The sequence below is a fragment of the Triticum aestivum genome, chromosome 1D, assembly GCF_018294505.1.
Source record: "Triticum aestivum cultivar Chinese Spring chromosome 1D, IWGSC CS RefSeq v2.1, whole genome shotgun sequence".
NCBI classification, from domain to species: Eukaryota; Viridiplantae; Streptophyta; class Magnoliopsida; order Poales; family Poaceae; genus Triticum; species Triticum aestivum.
This window is the reverse complement of record NC_057796.1, coordinates 62,332,447-62,355,319: the sequence shown is the minus strand read 5'-3', so window position 1 is coordinate 62,355,319 and position 22,873 is coordinate 62,332,447. Positions and strand designations below refer to the sequence as shown.

The 22,873-nt window shown below is 47.7% G+C and overlaps 1 protein-coding gene across 1 annotated transcript; it reads right to left on the bottom strand.

The window, feature by feature from the left end:
- Nucleotides 1-1,202: 1,202 nt before the first annotated feature.
- On the bottom strand, nt 1,203-6,841 carry LOC123180308 (uncharacterized). Its single transcript, XM_044592328.1, has 6 exons — nt 5,507-6,841; nt 4,884-4,975; nt 4,213-4,287; nt 3,749-3,810; nt 2,333-2,402; nt 1,203-2,230 (listed from the first exon to the last, which is right to left on the bottom strand). Exons 1-6 carry the CDS (start codon nt 6,717-6,719, stop codon nt 1,493-1,495), a joined length of 2,250 nt encoding a protein of 749 aa, XP_044448263.1. The 5' UTR covers nt 6,720-6,841; the 3' UTR covers nt 1,203-1,492.
- Nucleotides 6,842-22,873: the final 16,032 nt, after the last annotated feature.

The window sequence follows — 22,873 nt, the reverse complement described above, 5'->3', positions numbered from 1 at the left end:
CCGCGAGACGAAGGAGTACGGCCGCCGGCACGGGCGGATCTTCTCCGGCGTGGGCTCTTCCTCCACGAGCAGCTCCGCCGCCGGGGGGTCGAGTCCTCGCACGCCGCTCCTTACACTGGTGAAACGGGAGCCGGTGGATCTCGCGGTCCTCCGCGTGGTGAAGCAGGAGCTCGAGGTGGAGCCGGTGCTGCAGGGCGGTCGAGTCATCGGGCCGGAGGATCCCCCCCCCCCCCCCCCCGGCCGAGGCGAACATCTTCGAGCGGGCAATCATTGCGCGCAGTGCGCGGGAGGAGGAGGAGGAGCGCCGGCAATCCCTTGCCGGCCTCAACGACGTCCTCCTCGAGCAGGGGCTCGTGAAGGAGAAGGAGTCTGTCGACAACCAGGACGCATGGCGCCGCGAGAAGAAGGCGTAGGATGACATCTACGTCGACCTCGTCTCCGATGACGACGACTGAGGATGTCCACCGCCGCAGCATCGCCACCGCATCCGGATGGCTCCGGTGAGCCAATTTTTGGCTGTAGGGTTACGGTGGCCGCATATCCTCCTAGCTATTTAGTGTAATTTAGTGTATGTATGAATATGGTGATGAAGAACTATGAACTCGTTCTATTTCTTCCAAAGTCATGAATTCAAAATTAAGTGTTTCATTTACAGTTTCTGTTCTTCCGTGGAGGTTTTCGGTCTGTATCCGAGACAACGAGAGTTTACAGGTCCGCGTTTTGAGGGGGCGGCTAGAGATGCTCTAAGTCAGTGGTAATTCCTTTTTCTTTACGGTTTTGTAGCAACGCATGGGTACTGTGCCAGTATTTAGAAATGGAGGGAGTAGATAATTTGCCATTCTTTGTTATCAGTACAGCTACTTCTTGCTTTTTATCTATAATAAAGAAATTCACTCCGGTGCACTGCCTGTGAGCAACTTTTTCTTCATACATCGTCCTGTAAGAATGGTCCTGTAATTTGCTTCTCCTGGCCTCGACGGACATTTAGAGTATGCAGTTCATACGAACAAGTGTAACGCCACTTCTTTTTTCTGCTGAAACTCCACAAAAAAGAAATTGCATCTTAATATTTGTCACATCAAAGCATGTGATTGTTTGAGTATAATAGTAGACCCTGGCTGCTCTTCATCAATCAAATATGAAGACATTCCCAGGAACGAAACGAAGTTACGATGGAGAAATTGTATAGCACAGCTGAATCAGAATGCTCTCTAGAAAAAGAGAATCATAATGAAATAACAACATCACCATCTCGAAAACAAATTGCCATGAGTATAATAAACAACAGCAGGAATGTCTTGTTGCGATGTAAACAAGGGAAATCCTATGGCTACTTGAACTGCAAAGGGGCATCGAAACCCTGACGCCTGCTATTGCCGCAGACAACAGGCTGTGCTCTCCCTGCATACACACACCTAGGTGACCCAAGAGGTAACAAGTACGTACATGATAGGAGACATAAATAAAAAAGCAGACTTGATGTGGTAACATGTTAGTACTTGTCGGTAGCTCCCAGCCCCCGCGATTTCGGTCGTCTCACCGCGGTCAAGGGGTTGACAATGCCCTGGCCATCCTTCCCCAGGCCAGAACCGGGAACAAACCCCATCTTCACCATCATTTTGGATCCAAAACCCTTTGTATGCCTCTCAAAAGTGCCGCAGTCGTACATCTCCGGTGGCCGTGTGTTGCGCCTCGGTTCTGACCTGCTTCTACTCAGTTCTCGCCTTGCATTAGCCGCTGGCTCTGGCCTTGCTTTGGCCGGTGGCTCTGACCTTGCTTTGGCCGCCTCCAATTCGCTGTCAAATTCTACACCTAACCCAAGAGATTTAGGACGCTGAATTGCTTGGACAGGCTGCAGTATGCCTTGGCCATCTTTGCCAAGGCCTGTTCCCTCGATGAATCCCATCTTCGCCATCATCTTGGAACCAAAGCCCTTGGTGTGCGTCTCAAAAGTGCCCAGCTTGGAGTCGCTTCCAACAACCTTCTCACATGACACATCACCAGCAGTTGAGCCAACTGCTACTGCCTCGGTAGCAGTTTCCGCCATCGTGCCAGAAGACACAAAAGATACAGGACGCTCCGCAAATGAGACCTTTTTCGTTGGAACTTTATTCCCACAAGAATCGCTGTGCCTCGCCAATTTCCCTGGAGCTGAAAGGCCCTTCGCTCTTGTTGGACCTTTGGAGCTGTTCCAGTTTACACTATAGTCCTCAGGCTCAGTCCCCAAAAGCTGGAATCAGTGAACAAGCCGTAATTAGCAAAGAGATAGCTGAGAAACAAGAGAAATATCACAGAGTATAGTCCCAGCAATGCAAACATAGAGACTACCTACCTTCTCAAGTCGAACTTGACCATCTGCAGATGGCATGGAAGACTGTCCAGTTAATGTCACCGTAACAAACCTGTAAGGCAGGATTACTTGGTACCGAATAACAATAATATTTTAACAACATTTGACACAAATCCTATATAACTAGCTGTAGTTTCCAGAGCACACAACTAGGCTGTGAGCTGTGGAGGTCAGCTACTGTAGCAGGTCGGTTACTGTATCATTACCCCTACAGCCTATATAAGAAGCAGGCACCCCATATGTAAAATGCAAGCTTGTAGCAATTGAGATATCTAATAAAGCTTCCCACTGATGGTAGCTCATTGTGTGTGTGAAGCACATCTCTTTAAAGAATCCTGGGCAGCAGCTAGAGAGCTAGTGATTCAACAACTATATATTGCAACCAATTCCCACAGCAACACCTGGGTAGGTACATACGATGCATTTTCTATTCAATGATATCGAGGGTAAAATGATGGAGAGGTGGAGTAATGTTTTCTATTTACTTGACTTAACCACTGGGGTAAATATTAAACATAATGCACTACCACATGTAATACTAATTTTACCTGGTCATGGTAGTGACAAAAGGAAGCAGCATTCAATGATCTTAACCATTTAACATAATATTCCACGCTTATCTAATCGCATTTCCGCAATTGATATATAAAACAACAACAAAACCAAGGAAATCAACAAAGTGACTAAACATGAAAAGTGCAGAAAAAAAAGGTGCATTGCAACACATGCTTGTGAATCATGATGCAATATCCTGCAGCAAACTGTCCCATAACCATTACGGTAAGATAACCGTGTTACGGTAGTTGCTATATTCACGGACACATCGCTTACGCATTTGTCTTTTTAGACAGTATTCACACTGAGCACGATCGGCGTGCAGGTCAGTGGCATACGTCTCGTATCAATGCCCATGCAATACAGAACAGTGGTTTGTGAGCCACTAATCCCTTCATCATTGTCCACAATGGGACTTATGGATAATTGCAGGAGAGGTCATGCACCTCTCTACCTCAAGATTATAACATACTGTAATAAATACGTACGAAGCTACACCAGTAATTTCTGTCAAAGTTGTACAGGCATTGGAAAGTAAAAGATAATAAAACAATTGATTCCATGCACACTTGGCGGCATGGTGGCGATGAATGATGCAAAGATCTTTGGCACTCCAACCAGACACGAACACGTTGCAATTTGGTGTTTTTCTTACTGTTCTGCAACAGCATATCCCAAGGATATTTAGCTTACTTAACAATATTCAGCATCCAAGAGATGGGAACATGTGCTATTATGAAAGTATGAGCCAGATGCATCATGATTCAAGATGACATGAAGTGCTATTACTGTGATAATTTACTTGATGGAAAGCATAAAGCTCATATTCCACTTTAGCATTACCTTTTATTGCCTGAACCTTGACACCCACTTTTCAATTGATAAATAGATGCGAGGCGTTGTACCTACAAACATTAAGGAGGAACATAATAAGTACTCCCTCTGTAAACAAATATAAGAGCGTTTAAATCATTAAAGTAGTGATCTAAACGCTCTTATATTTCTTTACGGACGAATAATTCATATGGGCACAAAAGGATGATAAATTGATTAATTTATGTAGCACCAGTGCATTAATGTTTGATTATGTCCTATCCAAATTTCCCTTTAATTGCTTCATAGTGCAAGTAAGTTGATTACAGTCTACCAATCAATGGCATATACAGTTTGTTGTCAATGTGGATTAAAAAATAGCACTTCTACAGAGACCACACACATAAACTGATTATAAATTGATTTGAGATATATTTTAATAATGTCACAATTTTGCTTCAAGAAGCAACCCAGCAACTGAATGGCACCCATACCTGAGAACAGTCCCGAGAGTGCATTGGCTGAAAGCACAACATATCAAGTTGATTGACAACCATCTTCCTCAGTTTCTGCATATTGGAAAGAGAAGTAATCCAGTTTCAGGAAACGAGATAGCTCAAAGTTAATATGGGCAGGTTGAAAACATTAGAAAAGCTACATAATGACATAACAGAAGTGAAACATACAACCTTCATCAGCATCTGCATTACTTTTATCACGTATATTCTAAACAAATGTGACGATGAAATTACACGAATGCACCATTGTACACGAGTGCACTCAAAATGAAAATGATTTGATAGAACCAGTAACTATCACACTCCTTTCCTGCATTTTGCCACAGACGATTTAAGTTTCAACAAGAGCCATTTTTTTCTCCTAATCTGCAACTTGATATAGAGCAGCATTGTCTATTATATTTTACCTCCGTCCCAAATTAGTTGTTGTAAATTTGTCCAGATGCAGATGTGTCTAGACATGCTTTAGTGTTAGATACATCCGTATCTAGACAAATCTAAGACAACTAATTCGGGACGGAGGGAGTATCATATAAATTCATAAAATGCTCATATAACTGATTTTGAACTGGGTGGCAATAGCGAACTATAACACGAATATTCCAGTTATGATGCTTTAGAAACAAGCAAACAGATATATGACTCACAGTATTGATTTGCTCCAAGTCAACTCCTCTACTTAGCATCCGTTGACGGCGTTTCTTTGCAATGTGTTCCTTCTTGTGCTTCTTTTTTTCACCTAAATCACATAAGCCAAATGTTATGACTTTGTAGAAAAAAATCTAAACACATGAGGAGACAGACACACATAAATATAGTAATAAAAAAGATGAATAAACAAGGCTTTTAGTGACCATTGGTTCAAAGCATAGGCGGGTTTTTCAAAACATAACCTGTTTTTTGCAGTTTATATGAGCATACCATCTTTTTACAACTAGGAGCTAGAGGAGCATGTAATACTCAAGTTCAAAAGCTAGCTTCCATACACAAACTAAATATAGATTCAACGTTCGATTCTTCCATACTGAAATATAGTCCTCACATCTTCTATACTGAAATAGATAGCAAAAAACTACAGAATTAACAATAAAATGAGATTCGTAAGGTCAAATTTCCAATTCACTGAGTACTGATTCTCACTTGCAGACAGACTCTAAATGCATGGCATGCAAGAGTTACTTTGTTTTTCCACATTAACTATCAAATTCAACCTAACAATCTTAGGTCACACTACAAAGAAAAATAGCACAAAACATGGAAGACTTTATACCTGGGACCCTCTGATATTTCTTGCTCTTCCTGGCCGCATCGGGCCAGGACCTGGAGAGCTGAGATGACGATGAAGCCTTCGACCCCTTACTTGACCTGTTTGCCATCCTTGCATCCTTTACCATCATCACATCCTCCAGCCCCATAACTTGTATACTAGCCAGGCCCCTGCCACAATCCCTGCCATTAGTGCTCTTTCCCTTCCGCCTTTCAGACGAGCTGGGCATCTTCATCCCATACTGCTCAGATGCACGCATTAGCGCATAACCCTCAAGCTTTTCCTTCCCCTTCTTTAGGAACCCGTCCTCATCATCATCTGTATCCATCTCATCATCATCTGAATCAACCAATTTCATGCCATTCAACCACCTACTGCTCAATAGCTCCTCGCTGCCACCAATCCCCTCCATGTAATCGGCAACAATCTCATCATCAACCGATGAGTCCCCAATGCTGAGACCCTCCTCCGAGTCTGACCCTGAACCGTCCTCATCGGACTCCGGATCCCCCTTATCATCATCACTATCTTCCTCACTGCTATCAACATCGGCGTTGCGATCTCTCACCTCATAATCAGAATCCGATTCCTCATCGGAGTCGCCCATCCCCTCTGATTCCGGTGATGAGGTATCCTCGCTGTAGATCCTGACTCCCCCAATGGAGATAAATCCACCATTCTGCCTCCCTTTGCCTTTAGCCTGCCTCGGCGTCACGAAGGAGACCTCCTCCAATTCCTCAACCTCAGCGTCCATCTCTTCTTCGATGCGATCGTGGAATCCCAATCCGAGATGCGGCACGCTCTCACCGGCCTCCTCCTGGCCCTCCGCCTCCTCGTCGCCGTGGAACCCAAGCCCGATCCCTCCGACCACTTCGTACGAGTACATCGACGCGGAGGCGGCCGGATCGGCGCAGGAGACGGTGTCTATGGCCACCTCCAGCGCCTGCGCCGCCCCGCCGGCGGAGGCGGGGCACGGGCGAAGGGCGGCGGTGTAGCTGAAGGGGACGGCGTTGGCGGGTTCCGCCGCGGCGCCGCGCCGGCCGCCTCGGCCGCGGCCCCGGCCGCCCGAGGAGGAAGGGCCGAACGCGGCGGCGACGGAGGTGGGGGAGACGAAGGAAGGGAGTTCTGGGAGCGAGCGCCGGCGCCCGGCTCCGGCGCTGTGACGGGGCCCGCCGGCGGTGGGGTTGCGCTTGTAGCGGCGCTTGCCGCCGGCCATGTCGGCTAGGGTTACGGGCTGCTTTGGGATTCGTGCGGTGTCCGCGCTCGCCGAGGGAGCCCCTGCGCGTGTGGGGGTCGGTTCGTTTGTGGCCCGAGTTTTGCAGGGACGAAAACTTGGCTGCCGCGTCGGGGTCAGATATGCTTGTGGACTTGTGGTGTAGGTTTCGTAGAGGCCACGGCGGTTCCGACGCCGCGAGGTTGCCCAGGAGCAACTATAGCATATAGCATATGCCCTAAAATATGCCCTAAAAATTCGTACAGTAAAATCGTTTTAAGGTATACTGCAAAATGTTTTGGGTGGGTTTTTACTGTATGATGTGTGCTGCAGCAGAACAGATCCTGTAAAAAAATTACAACGAGGTCCCTGAAGAATAGCATAAAGCACCCTCAAAATAAAAACTGAATTATAATTGAGGTCGACCCTTGGTTCTCCTCGAGTCCGCTCGATGCAGCAAATTGATTCGGCTCGATGCAGCCAGGGGAGAGGAGCTGGTCGATCAAGGCCGCCCCCAGGTTTCACGTCGGCCACGCCCATGCGTTGGTCCTACTCGAAATTTGAGCTTCAAGTGCGGTTGCAGGCTGGTCCCGCTCAAGCTCTGACGCACAACCGCTGCAGGCTGGTCCCCCTCGAGCTTCGAGCTCCGACGCGCGGCCGCCGCGGGCCAGGGAAGAGGACACCGGACTGCTCCCAGTAAGGCAAAGGGGGGCGCGACCTCCAAGCCGCCATCGTGGTGGAGCGCTGGTCGGTGGCGGTGAGGATGGCTGCGAATCACTCGTGGACGGTGGTGGCGGTGGTGAGGATGAGTTTTTATGGTATAGAGGGTGTTGTAAATTTTGCCACCAAACCTTCATATTTAGAGGATGAGTTTTTTTAGGAGGAGCTGTATTCTTTTTAACAGAACGGCTGTTTTATTTTTGTTGTTTTATTTTTTTATATGTTTTCATTTTATTTTTTATAAATATCAACAAATGTTCTTGTTTTTTCCCAGAAATGTTCCTATATTTAAAAAAATGTTCAAAAATTTAAAATTCAAAATATGTTCTTGTTTCTCAATAAATGTCCAAAGATTCAAAATTGTTTGCATCTCCAAAAAAAGTTCAGAAAATTCAAAAAATGCTCACTGTTTTTTCTATTTACTGACTTTTCTGTTATTTGTTTTTATCCTTTTTGAAAAGTCCCCCTTTTTGTAAATGGTTGGATTTTTCAAAAACTATCATAAAATTTAAAAAATGTCTTGGAATGTCAAACACTGTTCGGAATTTCCATAAATATCTTTCTTCTCAAAATTTGTTCACAAAAACTTTCCGCTTTCAAAAGTTTTTCTGGAATTTTTCATGTTTTTCAGATAATGTTCAAACATTTGAGTAAATGCTTAATTAAAAAAATATGTATTTTTTTTTATGTTTTTTCAGAAAACTGTTCGCTATTTTGTGAAAAATGTGTGTGTGTGTGTGCAAAATTTCTTCAAGTTTTTGAAAATGATATATTTTCGAAAATTGGAAAAAATTGTAAAATCCTAATCAAAATTTGAAAAATTGTATTTTAAAAATAAGCTTTTTCCGCAAAAAAAACTTTTTAGAAAGATGGACAAATAACTAAAATTTCTGAACATTTTTTTACAAAAGAATCTTTAGAAATCTGATTTTTTTCGAAAATTTCAATTTATGATTTTTTTACGAAATAAAAAAGGAAAAGAAGAAACCAAAATTAGAAAACAGAAGATACAGGAAATACAGAACACTTAACGCTACAGTGAATCTTTGGTACACTGCTAGCTGATGGGCCGGCTTGAGTTGACTATCTGACGCATTTAGCGTCAGATAGGACCCTCTGTTCGGAGGTGGAATGGAGAAGCTGCCGGAGCCCACACGTGGGCAGAGCGAGATGTCATGGGATGAGCAGGGGCGGCGCGAATCTGCTTTTGGGTGCGGCGGTGTGATGCCAGCGGGAGGGCCGAGTCCCCAGGCTCGAGGCGCGTCCGGAGCTTGGTGCTCCGGCAAGTTCGGCTGGGAACGATGGAGAGTCGAAACTCCGCGGCGAGCTGATGCGGCGTACTTGGAAGCCAGCGTCGGCGGCGCCGGAGGACTAGTCCGTCGACGCGCGCAAGGTACCATCTCCTCGACGGGTGCGCCTAGCCGCATAGATTTTTCTTCTTCTTCAGTTAAGTTAGGTGTTCAATCCTTCTATCGACTCAAATTCAGAGGCACTGTACTTCCCGTATGCATTGGCAACCCCTCCACGCTGAACTGTTGCAGCCTACTCAAATTCGATCTTCGAACCCGCTTAAGACGCCAGAAAAATTAAGCAAGATGTTATTGAGTACAGGGCATGGCCAGTACGAACAACCAGACTACATATTCAATTCAGTCCAATTTCCAATCCTTTTCTGTTATCTTCAGATATAGGCAAAATTAATTCATCAGAGTAAACACAATGATGTACTGACCCAGGATATAGTACTAGGTAATAATTATTCGGTTGGTAGTACTCCCTTCTCGCCGACGGTAAATATTCTTGAATTTAAAAGGACAGCGTAAGAACTCCGGGTCTTTTGTTTTTGACATTTTGCTACTGCATATCATGAGGCCATGCAGTAGCATTACCCATACATATATTCACCTAGAATGAATCAAACTGGTATAAACTCAGTGGGAACCTCCGTGGTGAAAAATTGAACAGGGATGCATCAGCATAGACACCAGGAATGCGGTCCAAATTTAGCGCAACTATTCGGCGTTTACCACTTCGATCTTAGCATTCAGATTTCATTAGATCTTCCTTTTTCTACAATGAAGATTTCATTTGGGTCTGAAGCAAACTGTAATATTTGTTTAAAAGAGCTGACCCGTGAAATAGTTTTTTTCCTACTCAATCGAGGCATCTCATCATATCGAGGCTCTTGATCTCCATTATTGTTCCCATTTTTATTTGTTAGGTCACCTGTCATATGTTTCAAGTTTAGCAATGAACTTGTTTCGAAGTCTAGGATGCATAGGTATTTCATCATATTGGTGCTCAAATCGTGTATAGGAAGGTACAGGCATCCCTCAAATAATGACACACCAAAGTGTCATGGACCATCAATGCGAGCAAGAAGCGGTCAACTGATCGAGTTGACTTTCCTGTTGACTGTCGAGCATAGGCGTCCTCTTCGCTCACTCCAAGTGATTTCTTCTTCCCTGCCGGCCATGGACTCTATTCCAGCTGTTCGACTGGGAACGACGGAGATGCGAAACTCCACGGTGAGCTGATGCGGCGTACTTGGAAGCGAGGACGGCGGCACCGGAGGACTAGCCCGTCGTAGTGCGCAAGGTACCATCTCCTCGACGGCTGCGCCTAGCCGCATAGATTTTTCTTCTTCTTCTTCAGTCAGTAAGTTATAGGTGTTCAATTCAATCGACTCAAATTCAGAGTTACTGACTTACTGTACTTCCCCTATGCATTGGCAACCCCTCCACACTGAACTGTTTCAGCCTACTCAAATCCGATCTTCGAACCGGCTAAAAACGCAATCTCCTTGACCGTTTTGGTATCAAGCTATCTCGTTGAGACTTTGAGCAATCTTGAAACAGCGAAGATGCCTTCCTAGCCTTGTTGTTCTAAAACAAGTGCGAGTCAGACTGACAGGTCCTTTTTAGTTTTGTGATGACAGTACCCAACGGCAGGTACAAGTTCTAGTTGCAGTTGGTTGCAACAATAAAGAGTACAACTTCCGTCCCAAATTACCTGTCTTAGATTTATCTAGATACGGATGTATATCATTCGGTGGAAGCAAGCTGTTATTGAGTACAGGGCAATGAGGGCATGGCCAGTATGACCAACTAGACTATGTATTCAATTCAGTCCCATTTCCATTTTTTTTTGTTATCTTCAGTTATAGGCAAAACTAATTCATCAGAGTAAACACAATAATGTACTGACACAGGATATAGCACTAGGTAATAATTTTTCGGTTGTACTCCCTTCTCGCAGACCGTAAATTTTCTCGAATTCCAAAGGATATCGACAGCCTAAAAACTCCAGGTCTTTCGTTTTTGACCTTTTGCTGCTGCATATCATGAGCCCATGCAGTGCCCACACATATATTCAACCGGAAGGAATCAAACTGGTATAGATTCTATGCAGTTGGAATCTTCGCTACACCTTTTCCATAAGAAAATAGTGGGAACCTCCATGGTGAAAAACTGGACTGGGATGCATCAACATAGACATTTACATGGATAGGGTCCAAATTTACCGTTACTATTCAGAGTTTACCACTTCGATCTTAGCATTCAGATTTCATTTGGTCTTCCTTTTTCTGAACGAAGATGTCATTTGGTCTGAAGAACATTGCACGTAGTACTATTTGTTTAAAAGAGCTGACACTGATATAGTTTTTTTTCCTACTGCACCGAGACATCTCATCATATTGAGGCTTTTGGTCTCCATTATTGCCCCCATTTTTATTTGTTAGGTCACCTGTCATACGTTTCGAGTTAAGTAATGAACTTGTTTCGAAGCCGAGACCTACAAACTCCATTTGTTTATTGGTGCTCAAATCGTGTATAGGAAGGTACAGGCATCCCTCAAATAATGATGCACCAAAGTGTCATGGACCATCAACGCGAGCAAGAAGCTATCAACTAATCGAGTTGACTTTCCTGTCGACTGTCGAGCATAGGCGTCCTCTTCGCTCACTCCAAGTGATTTCTTCTTCCCTGCCAGCCACGGCCTCTGTTCCAGCTGTTCTACCAGTTGGGAGGTCCTCACCACAACTCATATGCAAATGGTATGCAAACTTGTGTAAGATATGCAAAATAGCATCCATCATCACAGGCCTCGCTCCTTACTTCTTCGCTCCTTGCATCTTCAACTCTCTTCATTTGCATTTCTCAGAACTTCTTGCTCGGGATGGTTAAGGGGAGAAGGTCTAAGAGACGGAGGTGCCCGGCGGCTAACCTCACCGATGACCTCATCGTTGAGGTCCTCTCTCGCCTCCCTGCCAGATCGGTCTGCCGCTTCAAGTGCGTGTCCACGACATGGCGGGACCTCATCTCGCACCCCGTGAACCGTATGAAGCTTCCCCAGACCCTGGCTGGCTTCTTCACGAAGCACGATAGTGAAACTGTGCCATGGTCAGTTCCATGTTTCACCAATGTCTCTGGCAGAGGCGTCCAATTAGTCTCCCCTTCTCTTGACTTCCTGCCAGTCCACAAACGCATTTTTCTCTTGGACAGCTGCAATGGCCTTCTTCTCTGCAGGTGTTACGGAACCCAATTCAGTACCAGGGAATGAGATTTGACAGATTACCATCACTTTGTGTGTAATCCCGCCACAAAGGAGTGGGTTGCACTACCGGGCAAATGGCAGTGTTCACGTCTGGGTTTTAATCCAACCATGTCACCCCACTTCTACGTGTTTGAGTTCTTAAGAGACTATGGGCACTTAGCCCCCTTGGTCATTGGTGAGGTGTATTCATCTGAAACAGGAGGATGGGTTCGTAAGGAGAATGAAGTGGACAATGATTTTAGATTTCCCCATAGGTTGCCAGCTGTCTTTTTCAACGGTTGTATGCATTATCTCACCAACAAGGCTTCTATAGCCGTGGTGGACACCGGGGGGAAAGCTTGCCAATACATACCTGTCCCTGTCCCTGGTGAGCAGGAGTTCGGTTTCATTCAGCTGTCCCAAGGACGTTTGCATTATGCCAATTTTGAGGCAGACCATGAAGACGAGGTGGTTCGACTAGTGGTTTATGTTCTTGAGGACTACGACAGGCAACGATGGACATTGAAGCATACCGCTGAAGCTCCATATATACTTGGATGGCCAAGTGGTTTATATGAACCTGGATGGAATAATTCTATTAATCTTGCAGAGGAGTTTGAGTGGGTTGCAGTTCATCCAGACTGTAACATGATCTTCTACACTCTCGAGTCGGATAAAATATTGATGTCCTACGATATGGATCGTCGGCAAGTCCAAGAGATATTCACTCTTGGAGCCGACACTCGGGAGACATATCTTCCGTATGTGCCATTGTTCTCGGAGTTACAAGCTTTGCACATATGACACCAATATGTGATTGGTTCCATTATAACAAGTGGATCCTAAATAGGAGTCATTGTTCTTGCCATGTAGCAGTGGGCTTGGCAGGCCTGCCTACTTTTGTTTGGAGCAATGTTTGGTTCATTCTAGAGCTAACTTGGTTATTGCTCCTAGGTTGCTATTCGAAATTGGAATGAACTACAGTAATGATCCTTGTCTCTTCACAGAAATGGTTCTTCACAGTAGATCCACATGTTGGGTTTCCATAGTATTTAAGCCAACATTCTAGGATGATCATTGGAAAAATGCATGTCTCCTATGGTTATCATTGTAACTTAAATTTGGATTTTCTATTTGCAGCTGTGGAATGTGTAAGCTTCTTGTTTACAGACCTAGTAAATTATCACCTATCTGCTGTTCATATGATGTGAACTTGATTTTCTTTGCCTCTCGATACACTTTGGATAAAGACAAGTTCATGTCTTCCTTAGGTAGCAAGCACAAGCTCAGTTTGCCACCATTGTTTGGAACCTTCTCGAGGTAACTTTTGTTTCGTCAGCCCTCTGTTTCTTTGTATTACTTGTGTTCAAGATGAAATTTTTGGACACCCTGGAGCGTAAAGAAAAAAAGATGTGTTATAAATGAGCTTTAATTTTTATGAATTGGTAAATAACCTCCTATCTAAAATAGTAGATGAAAACATTACGATCAATTAACCTTAGCTGAACATACTGCAGTGCCGAGTGAAAACTGTTAGAGAGTGAGCAACTAATCTTTACTGAGGGCTAAAGGCCATTACATATACATGTGTGGTAAAGTGCAGGAAGCCCCTTATACAATGGGGATATACCGAAAAGAGACTATACACATCTAACACCCCCCCTCAAACTCATGGTGGATCAACAACACTGAGTTTGGAGAGGAAAAAGGTATGTTGCGCTCGAGTCTGTGCCTTCGTGAAGAAGTCAGCCAACTGTAACTCAGAGGGCACATAGTGAAGAGCGAGAGTCTGATCCTACACAGCAGCACGCACAAAGCGGGCATCCACACCGATGTGCTTGGTGAGCTCATGCTTCACCGGGTCACGCGCAATACTGATAGCACCAGTACTGTCTGACAGTAAGGGAGTCGAGGTAGTAGCAGACACACCAAAATCCTCAAGTAACCACCGTAACCAGTGTTAGAGTTATGATATAAGTCATGTACCCCTTTGTATTTATCCCGTTGTATAAGGGGTTTCCTGCACACCTGTACATGTATATATATCGGCCTATGGCCTCATGGGAATACAAGTTGCTTATTCCTAACATGGTATTAGAGCTAGGTCAATTTTTTGCACGCTGCAACTCGTGCTATTGATCCGTCTCTCCTTCCTGCTCGAAAGCCCCGATCTCCCGATCAGGATCGAAGCGATCTCCTGGAGTCTCCCGATCGATTCGATCGAGTCCGGCTTGTCTTGCTCCAGCTCGAAGCTGCTCCCGCTCGAAGCCCCGATCTCCCGATCGGATCGAAGCTGCTCCCGATCGAAGCTGCTCCCGCTCGAAGCCCCAACCGGCCTCGCTCCCTGGCCCGATCGTCCTAGTCCCGCTCGCAGTTGCCGTCTCGATCCCAGCCGATCGCTTGCCTGCCGCTCCCGGATCCTGTCCCGATTGGAAGCTCTCTCGTCAGATTCTGTTGAAAAAAAATGTCTGCTGCATCGGGCTATGTTGCTGTCCCTCGCTGTCCGGTGATCTTTGATGGTACTAATTACACCGAGTTCACTGGCTTTATGCGCATTCACATGCGTGGCATCTGTCTCTGGGGTGTTCTTTCTGGCGAGGTCTGCTGTCCGTCACGTCCGGTTCCTCCGGTTGCCCCTACTCCGCTGACTCCACTGGTTCTTCCTACGGATGCTAATCAGGCCGCCAAGGATGCGGCTAAACTTGCTGATGAGGCTACTGATCGTGCTTATGATGAGAGGGTTTTGGCTTATGAGGAGGCTCTTCAGACGTATCATGGTGCTCTGTCTGTTTACACCCAGTGGCTTGATGATGATGCTCGTGCTGCAGCTGTTCTCACTGCTAGTGTTCTGCCTCAGTTTGCTTCTGAGTTTCTGGGTCTTCCTATTGTCTTTCAGATGTGGACCTGTCTTCGTCAGCGCTATGAGCCCTCTGGTGATGCCTTATACCTTTCTGTGGTTCGTCAGGAGCATGCTCTTCAGCAGGGTGACTCTACTGTTGATGACTTCTATGCACAGAGTTCTGCTATCTGGCGCCAGCTTGATTCTCTCCGCAGTGCTGGTTGTCGTACTTGCCCCTGTTGCCAGGCTGTCCAGGCCAATTTGGAGTTTCATCGCGTCTACGAGTTCCTGTCTCGGCTCCGTAAGGAGTTTGAGCCCCGGCGTGCTCAGTTGTTTGCTCGTGGCCGTATTTCTCTCATGGAGGCGCTTTCAGAGATTCGTGCTGAGGAGACTCGCTTACGTGGTGCTGGTTTGCTGGAGGTTCCCTCTGTGCTCGCTACTCGGGCTTCTTCCACTCCACCTGTTGCACCGACCCCTTCTCGCTCGAGTGCTCCGCCGCTCTTGCCCACTCCTTCTGGAGGCTCAGGTCGCCCCCGTCCACATTGTGACTACTGCAACAATGATGGTCATATTGAGTCCCAGTGCTACACAAAGCGGAAACACCTGCGCAAGGCGCGATCATCATCCTCAGGGACTTCATCATCTTCCTCGACAGCTTCAGCCATTGCTTTGACTGAGCAGGATATTCTGAGACTTAAGCGTCTGCTCGCGGCTTCAGGTTCTTCCTCGACGGGTACTGCTGGTTCTGTGACTGATGCTTCCCGCACTGAGCAACCGCCCTCTACACAGTTAGGTACATCCCCATGGGTTCTGGACTCTGGAGCTTCTTTTCATATGTCTTCTCATTCTTCCACTTTGTCCTCTCTTCGATCGTTGGATTCTCCTGTTCATGTCTTCACTGCTGATGGTACTCCACTTTCTGTTGCTAGTAGAGGCAATCTTTCCACTCCTTATTCTGTTCCTGATGTTGCTCATGTTCCTCGACTTACCATGAATCTGTTTTCTGCTGGTCAACTTACTGATTCTGGTTGTCGTGTCATCCTTGACGTTGACTCTTGTTCTGTCCAGGACCGTCGCACGCACACTCTGGTTGGGGCTGGCCCTCGCCGCCGTGATTCTCAGGGTCTTTGGGAGTTGGACTGGCTTCATGTTCCTTCCGCTGCCACCACCATCGCCAGTTCCTCCGCTTCTGTTGCCTCCGTTACTGGTTCCTTCAAGCAGTGGCATCATCGACTTGGTCATCTGTGTGGTTCTCGGTTGTCGTCTTTAGTTCATCGAGGCCGGGGTCTGTCTCAAGAGATGTCTCTTTAGAGTGTCAGGGTTGTCGTCTTGGCAAGCAGATTCAGTTACCATATTCACATAGTGAGTCAGTGTCTAAGCGTCCTTTCGATTTAGTCCATTCTGATGTATGGGGTCCGGCTCCTTTCACTTCGAAAGGTGGTCATAAATACTATATTATTTTCATAGATGATTTCTCTCGTTACACATAGCTTTATTTCATGACTTCTCGTAGTGAGGTGTTGTCTATTTATAAGCGTTTTGCTGCCATGGTTCATACTCAGTTCTCTTCACCCATTCGTGTTTTTCGTGCTGACTCTGCTGGCGAGTATATCTCTAAGATGTTGCGTGGTGTTCTTGCTGAGCAAGGAACTCTCTCTCAATTCTATTGTCCTGGTGCTCATGCTCAGAATGGTGTGGCTGAGCGAAAGCATCGACATCTTCTTGAGACGGCTCGTGCATTGATGATTGCTGCCTCTCTCCCGCCTCATTTTTGGGCTGAGGCCGTCTCCACCTCCACCTATCTTATCAATATACAGCCTTTCGCTGCTCTACAGGGTGGTGTTCCTTTCGAGCGTCTTTTTGATCGTTCTCCTGATTATTCGACGCTTCGCTTGTTTGGTTGTGTTTGCTATGTTCTTCTTGCCCCTCGCGAACGCACAAAATTGACCGCTCAGTCTGTTGAGTGTGTCTTCTTAGGCTACAGTGATGAGCATAAGGGCTATCGTTGTTGGGATCCTATCGGTCGTCGGATGCGTATCTCTCGAGACGTGACTTTTGATGAGTCTCGTCCCTTCTACCCACGCCCATCTTCCTCGATTTTTTCAGTGGAGGATATCTCTTTCCTCACTTTTCCTGACTCACCTATCACCCCCGTCGCGCCTGTGCCTATTCGTTCCACTCCCTCTGCTTCTCCACCTCTAGTCGATTTGCAGCCACCATCTTCTCCGGTCTCCTCGCCTAGCATGTCACCGAATTCTACACCTTCATCTCCGGTGACTTCTTCGTCGCCACCCCTCGATTCTACCTTGGCGATTCCTCCTTCTATTATTCCATCTTTTCCTCAGCATTACACTCGTCGTTCACGACCTGTGGATGCCTCATTGGATGAGTCGTCCTCTTCCTCTCAGCCTACTTATGGCTTGCATTCTCGTCCTCGTCCACCTGTTGATCGCTTTGGATTTCCCACCGCTGGTGCTGCTGTTCTTGAGCCGACTTCTTATCGTCAGGCTGTTGTTCATCTTGAATGGCAGTTTGCGATGGCAGAGGAGATTGCTGCTCTTGAACGCACTGGTACCTGGGATCTTGTTTCTCTTCCTCCCGAAGTCCGTCCCATCACTTGTAAGTGGGTCTACAAGGTTAAGACTTGCTCCGATGGTTCTCTTGAGCGTCACAAAGCTCGTCATGTGGCTCGTGGTTTTCAGCAGGAGCATGGTCGTGATTATGACGATATTTTTGCTCCTGTGGCCCATATGACCACTGTTCGTACACTTCTTGCCGTTGCCTCTGCACGCCACTGGTCTATATCTCAGCTTGATGTTAAGAATGCCTTTCTTAATGGTGAGCTGCGTGAGGAGGTGTACATGCAGCCACCACCTGGGTATTCTGTTCCTGATGGCATGGTATGTCGTCTTCGTCACTCTCTCTATGGCCTTAAGCAAGCCCCTCGCGCCTGGTTTGAGCGTTTCGCCTCTGTGGTCACTACTGCTGGTTTTTCAGCAAGTGCTCATGATCCAGCATTGTTTATTCACCTTTCTCCTCGTGGTCGGACTCTTCTTCTTCTCTATGTTGATGACATGATCATCACTGGGGATGACCCCGAGTATATTGCCTTTGTAAAGGCCCGTCTTAGTGAGCAGTTTCTTATGTCTGATCTTGGACCTCTTCGCTACTTTCTTGGGATTGAAGTCTCTTCTACCTCTGATGGCTTTTTTATATCCCAGGAAAAGTACATCCAGGATCTTCTTGCTCGTGCTACTCTTACTGACGAGCGCATTGTTGATACTCCTATGGAGCTCAATGTTCACCTCCGTGCTACTGATGGTGATCCTCTCCCTGACCCGACACGTTATCGTCATCTCGTTGGCAGTCTTGTCTATCTAGCTGTCACTCGTCCGGACATCTCTTATCCGGTTCATATTCTGAGTCAGTTTGTCTCTGCTCCCACATCGGTTCACTATAGTCATCTCCTTCGTGTTCTCCGATATCTTCGGGGCACGATCTCTCACCGTCTATTCTTCCTAGCTCCAGTTCTTTACAGCTTCAGGCCTATTCGGATGCTACGTGGGATCATGATCACTGGGCAAGAAACCAGCGGCAGTCACCACAGAGGCGAAGCGCTCAAACCAGGCGCGAGGGGCCTGTTTAAGACCGTAGAGGGAGCGGCGAAGTCTACAGACCATACCGTCAGGAGCATAGTACCCCGGTGGTGGCTGCATATAAACCTCCTCACGCAACTCGCCATTGAGAAAGGCGTTCTGGACATCAAGTTGAGAGATAGACCACTGACGAACAGAAGCCACAGCAAGGAGAGTGCGGACAGTGGTCATGTGGGCCACAGGAGCAAATGTCTCATCATAATCGCATCCCTGCTCCTGCTGGAAACCACGGGCCACAAGACGAGCTTTGTAGCGCTCAAGGGAACCATCGGAGCGAGTCTTAATCTTGTGGACCCACTTGCAGGTGATGGGACGAACACCGGAAGGGAGGGAAACCAGATCCCATGTGCCAGAGCGCTCAAGAGCAGCAAGCTCTTTGGCCATCGCAAGCTGCCATTCAGGTTGAGTCATTGCCGTCCGATAGGAAGTGGGCTCAGCAATAACAGAGAGACCGTACCGATCAGGGCAGTAGCGATCAGGCGGGGGGCGAGGCCGAGCCCGGAGGTTGTGAACCGGGGGAGGCGTGAGGAGAGGTGCACCAGAGGTGGAAGGCGCGTCAGGGGAGACATCCTCAGGACGAGGGCGACGAGTATAGTGGAGAGGGAACGGTGAGAGAGGACGACGGACTGGAGATGATGGTGGAGAGGTGGAGGAGGAGGATGGAGAAGATGGGGTCGGTGGTGAATGAGAAGGAATGAGAGGTGCCGGAGGAAGAGGTGACACATGAAGCACATAGCAGGGTGTATCGGGAAGGAGAAGGAAGGAAAGATCGTTCGCAGAGAAACTCGAGGAAGAAGAACGTGGGTAGTAAGAGCGAGACTCGTCAAAAGTCACATCACGCGAGATGCGCAAGCGACGACCCACAAGATCCCAACATCGATAGCCCTTGTGCTCATCACTGTAGCCAAGGAAAACACACTCAACTGATTGAGCAGTCAGTTTGGTGCGTTCTCGCGGGGCAAGAAGGACATAGCACACACATCCAAACATACGAAGAGCTGAGTAGTCAGGAGAACGACCAGTGAGACACTCCATAGGAATACCACCCTGCAGAGCAGTCGATGGCTGAATGTTGATGAGATAGGTGGATGTAGAAACAGCCTCAGCCCAAAAGTGGGGTGGAAGGGAAGCGGCAATCATCAGGGCACGAGCAGTCTCAAGCAGATGATGATGCTTTCGTTCAACAGCTCCATTCTGAGCATGAGCACCAGGACAAGAGAACTAGGCAAGAGTACCCTGTTCCGCGAGGAAACCACACAACGGCTGGGAGATATACTCTCCAGCGGAGTCAGCACGAAAGGTACGAATGGGCGTGGAAAACTGGGTGTGAATCATAGCAGCAAATCGTTTGTATATAGAGAGAACCTCGCTACGAGATTTCATGAAGTAGAGCCAAGTGTAGCGAGAGAAATCATCAATAAACAAAACATAGTAGCGATGACCACCTTTTGAATCAAAGGGAGCAGGACCCCGGACATCAGAATGAACTAAGTCAAAAGGACGCTGAGAGACCGACTCACTGGTAGGATAAGTTAACTGGGTCTGTTTGCCAAGTCTACAACCATTACAATGTAAGGAAACATCTCCAGATACAGACCCTAAGAGGCCCTGACGCACTAAAGGTGACAAGCGAGAGCCGCAGATGTGACAAAGGCGATGATGCCACTGCTGGAAAGACGCAGACGAAGAGGCAGCAAGAGCATGAGAGCTGGCAGAAGTAGTGGCAGCGGAAGGAACACAAAGCCAGTCAACCTCCCAAAGGCCCTCTGACTCACGGGGCCGGGGGCCAGCACCAACCAAAGCCTTGGTGCGACGATCCTAAATGGAGCAAGAGTCGGTATCAAGAATGACACGACAACCAGAATCAGTAAGTTGGGCAGCGGAAAACAGATTCATGGTAAGACGAGGAACATGAGAAACACTAGGAACAGAAAAGGATGGAGTGGAAAGAAGACCACGACTAGCAACAGTAAGAGATGTGCCATCGGCAGTAAGAACATTAATAGGAGAATCAAGAGGGCGAAGAGAGGACAACACTGAGGAATCAGAAGACATATGAAAGGAAGCTCCAGAGTCCAGAACCCACGAGGATGTACCTAACGGTGTAGATGTCGGCGGTGATGAAGTGGAGACAGCAGTCACAGCAGCAACAGAGCCCGTCGAGGAAGAACCGGAGGAAGCCAGAAGGCGCTTGAGGCGCACAATGTCCTGGTCAGTGAGTGACAGAGTCGATGACGACACAGGAGTCCCACTGGAAGAGGAGCGCCTCTGGTTTCGCTGCTTCTGACGACAATCAGACTCTGGGTGACCTGGCCTGGAGCAGTAGTCACAGAAGGTGTCACGGCGCGACCGGCCCTTCTCAACATAAGGAGGGCGACCCACCCCCTGGAGGCGTGGGCAGGAGCGGTGGAGCAGGGGGATGAGCTGACGACACAGGAGCTCGGGCTGCCAACACAGAAGGAACCGCAAGCAAACCAGCAGAACGAAGGCGGGTCTCCTCAGCACGAAGCTCAGTAAGTACCTCCGAGATAGGAACACGACCACGAGCAAGCAAGTGAGCACGTCGAGGCTCAAACTCGGAGCGGAGGCGAGATAAGAACTTATGGACACGCTGAAACTCCAAGTCGGACCGCATAGTCTGACAGCAGCGGCAAGATCCACAAACAACTGTCCGAAGAGAGTCAAGCTGGCGCCAGATGGCAGAACTCTGTGAGTAGAACTCGTCAACAGAAGAGTCACCCTGCTGAAGAGCATGCTGCTGACGCGCCACTGAGTGTAAGCAGACAGATCATCGCGATAGACAGAAAGAGCATCTGAATAAGCTGATACCTGCTGATCATAAGCATCAACCGCAGCATCATCAAGCGCCTTGGCTGCATCTCAATCAGAAGCAAGAACTGGCGGTACTGGCGGGGTAGGTGCAACAGGAGCAACAGGACATGGCGGACAAGGGACCTCGCCAGATAGAACACCCCAGAGCAGAAGACCGCGCATATGGATACGCATGAAACCGGCGAACTCAGCATAGTTGGTGCCATCGAAGATCACCGAGGAACAACGACATAGCCTGAGGAAGACATGAGCAGCTTTTTTTGCAGTCAACAGATCCGGAAACTGGATCGGGATCGGGCAGGAGACCCACGCGCTCGAAGCAGAGGCCAAACTGGATCGGGATCGGGCACCACTCGCTCAAAGCAGAGGGCCCCGACTCTAGATCGGGCAGAGGGAGCAGCCAGGTGGAAGCAGAGCTCCCGAGCGAGGGATGGACCTGGGGCGGCGGCCGATCGAGAGCGGGGAACCGGATCGGGAGGCCAAACCGGATCGGGAGCGAGGCAGAGGCCAAACCGGATCGGGAGCGAGGCGGCCCGCTGAAGCCTTCGCGAGTCCGGACGGGAGCGGCGCGGGCTTCGCGAGCCTTCGCGAGCGGCGCGGCCAGACAGGAGCGGCGCGGGCTTCACGAGCCTTCGCGAGCGGCGCGGCCAGACAGGAGCGGCGCAGCCTTCGCGAGCGGCGCGGCCGGACGGGAGCGGCACGGCCTTCGCGCTGACAGAGGAGGCCAATAGGGGTAGGTACGGCCGCGGCGGCCTGAATCGCAGCAGGCGGTGGCGGATTTGTGCAGCAGCAGGCGAGAGCAGCCGGAAAAATTGGCCGGAAGTGGCCGGAGACGAGGTGGGCTAGGAAGGAGGAGCACGGAGTTGCATCGTGCGGGAGAGCGAGGCTAACCTAGCATCTGATACCATGTTAGAGAGTGAGCAACTAATCTTTATTGAGGGTCAAAGGCCATTACATATGCATGTGTGGTAAAGTGCAGGAAGCCCCTTGGGGATATACCGAAAAGAGACTATACACATCTAACAAAAACTACATCCCTTTGTCAGTGATCATCGATCAAACCTTGCCGTGGAGAAAAATCTAATCAAACAACCAATTTTACTGAATCTTTGGTGACTATCATTTGAAGAAATTGCCGTGAAATCACGGCGTCATTATTCAAATTCAATTTGCTAAAAACGCCAGAAAAATTAAGCTACATATGTTTGACAGTCTCCTTATACATTCGTTTTGGTTCCAAGCTTGTATCTTGTTGGTCGAGTCCACCAATGCAGCAAGATTAAAATAGTGAAGATGCCTTTGCCTAGCCATGTTGCTCTAAGACAAGTGTGAGTCGGGCTGTCAGGTCCTTTTATTTTTGTGATGGTGCCCAACTCCTAACAGCAGCTAGAAGTTGCAGTTGGTTGCAAGAATAAAGCGCTATGCATCATTTGGTGCAAGCAAGTCGTATTCGATTCAGTCTTATTTCAAGAAAGAAAATAAATTACTCTTAAGTTGTGAAGAAAAAGAATAATTCAACATAGTCAACAGAATGATGTACTGACCCAGGACACTGCCAGGTAAGAATTCTTTGG

What these genes read in the sequence shown, in the direction of transcription:
- LOC123180308 (XM_044592328.1), bottom strand. Translation starts at nt 6,719, where the DNA reads ATGGCCGGCGGCAAGCGCCGCTACAAGCGCAACCCCACCGCCGGCGGG. An exon ending in ACTTGGAGCAAATCAATACT is followed by an intron (nt 4,288 to 4,883) that starts GTGAGTCATATA and finishes TCCAATATGCAG; the next exon opens with AAACTGAGGAAGATGGTTGT. An exon ending in CAAGGTTCAGGCAATAAAAG is followed by an intron (nt 2,403 to 3,748) that starts GTAATGCTAAAG and finishes CCTGCCTTACAG; the next exon opens with GTTTGTTACGGTGACATTAA.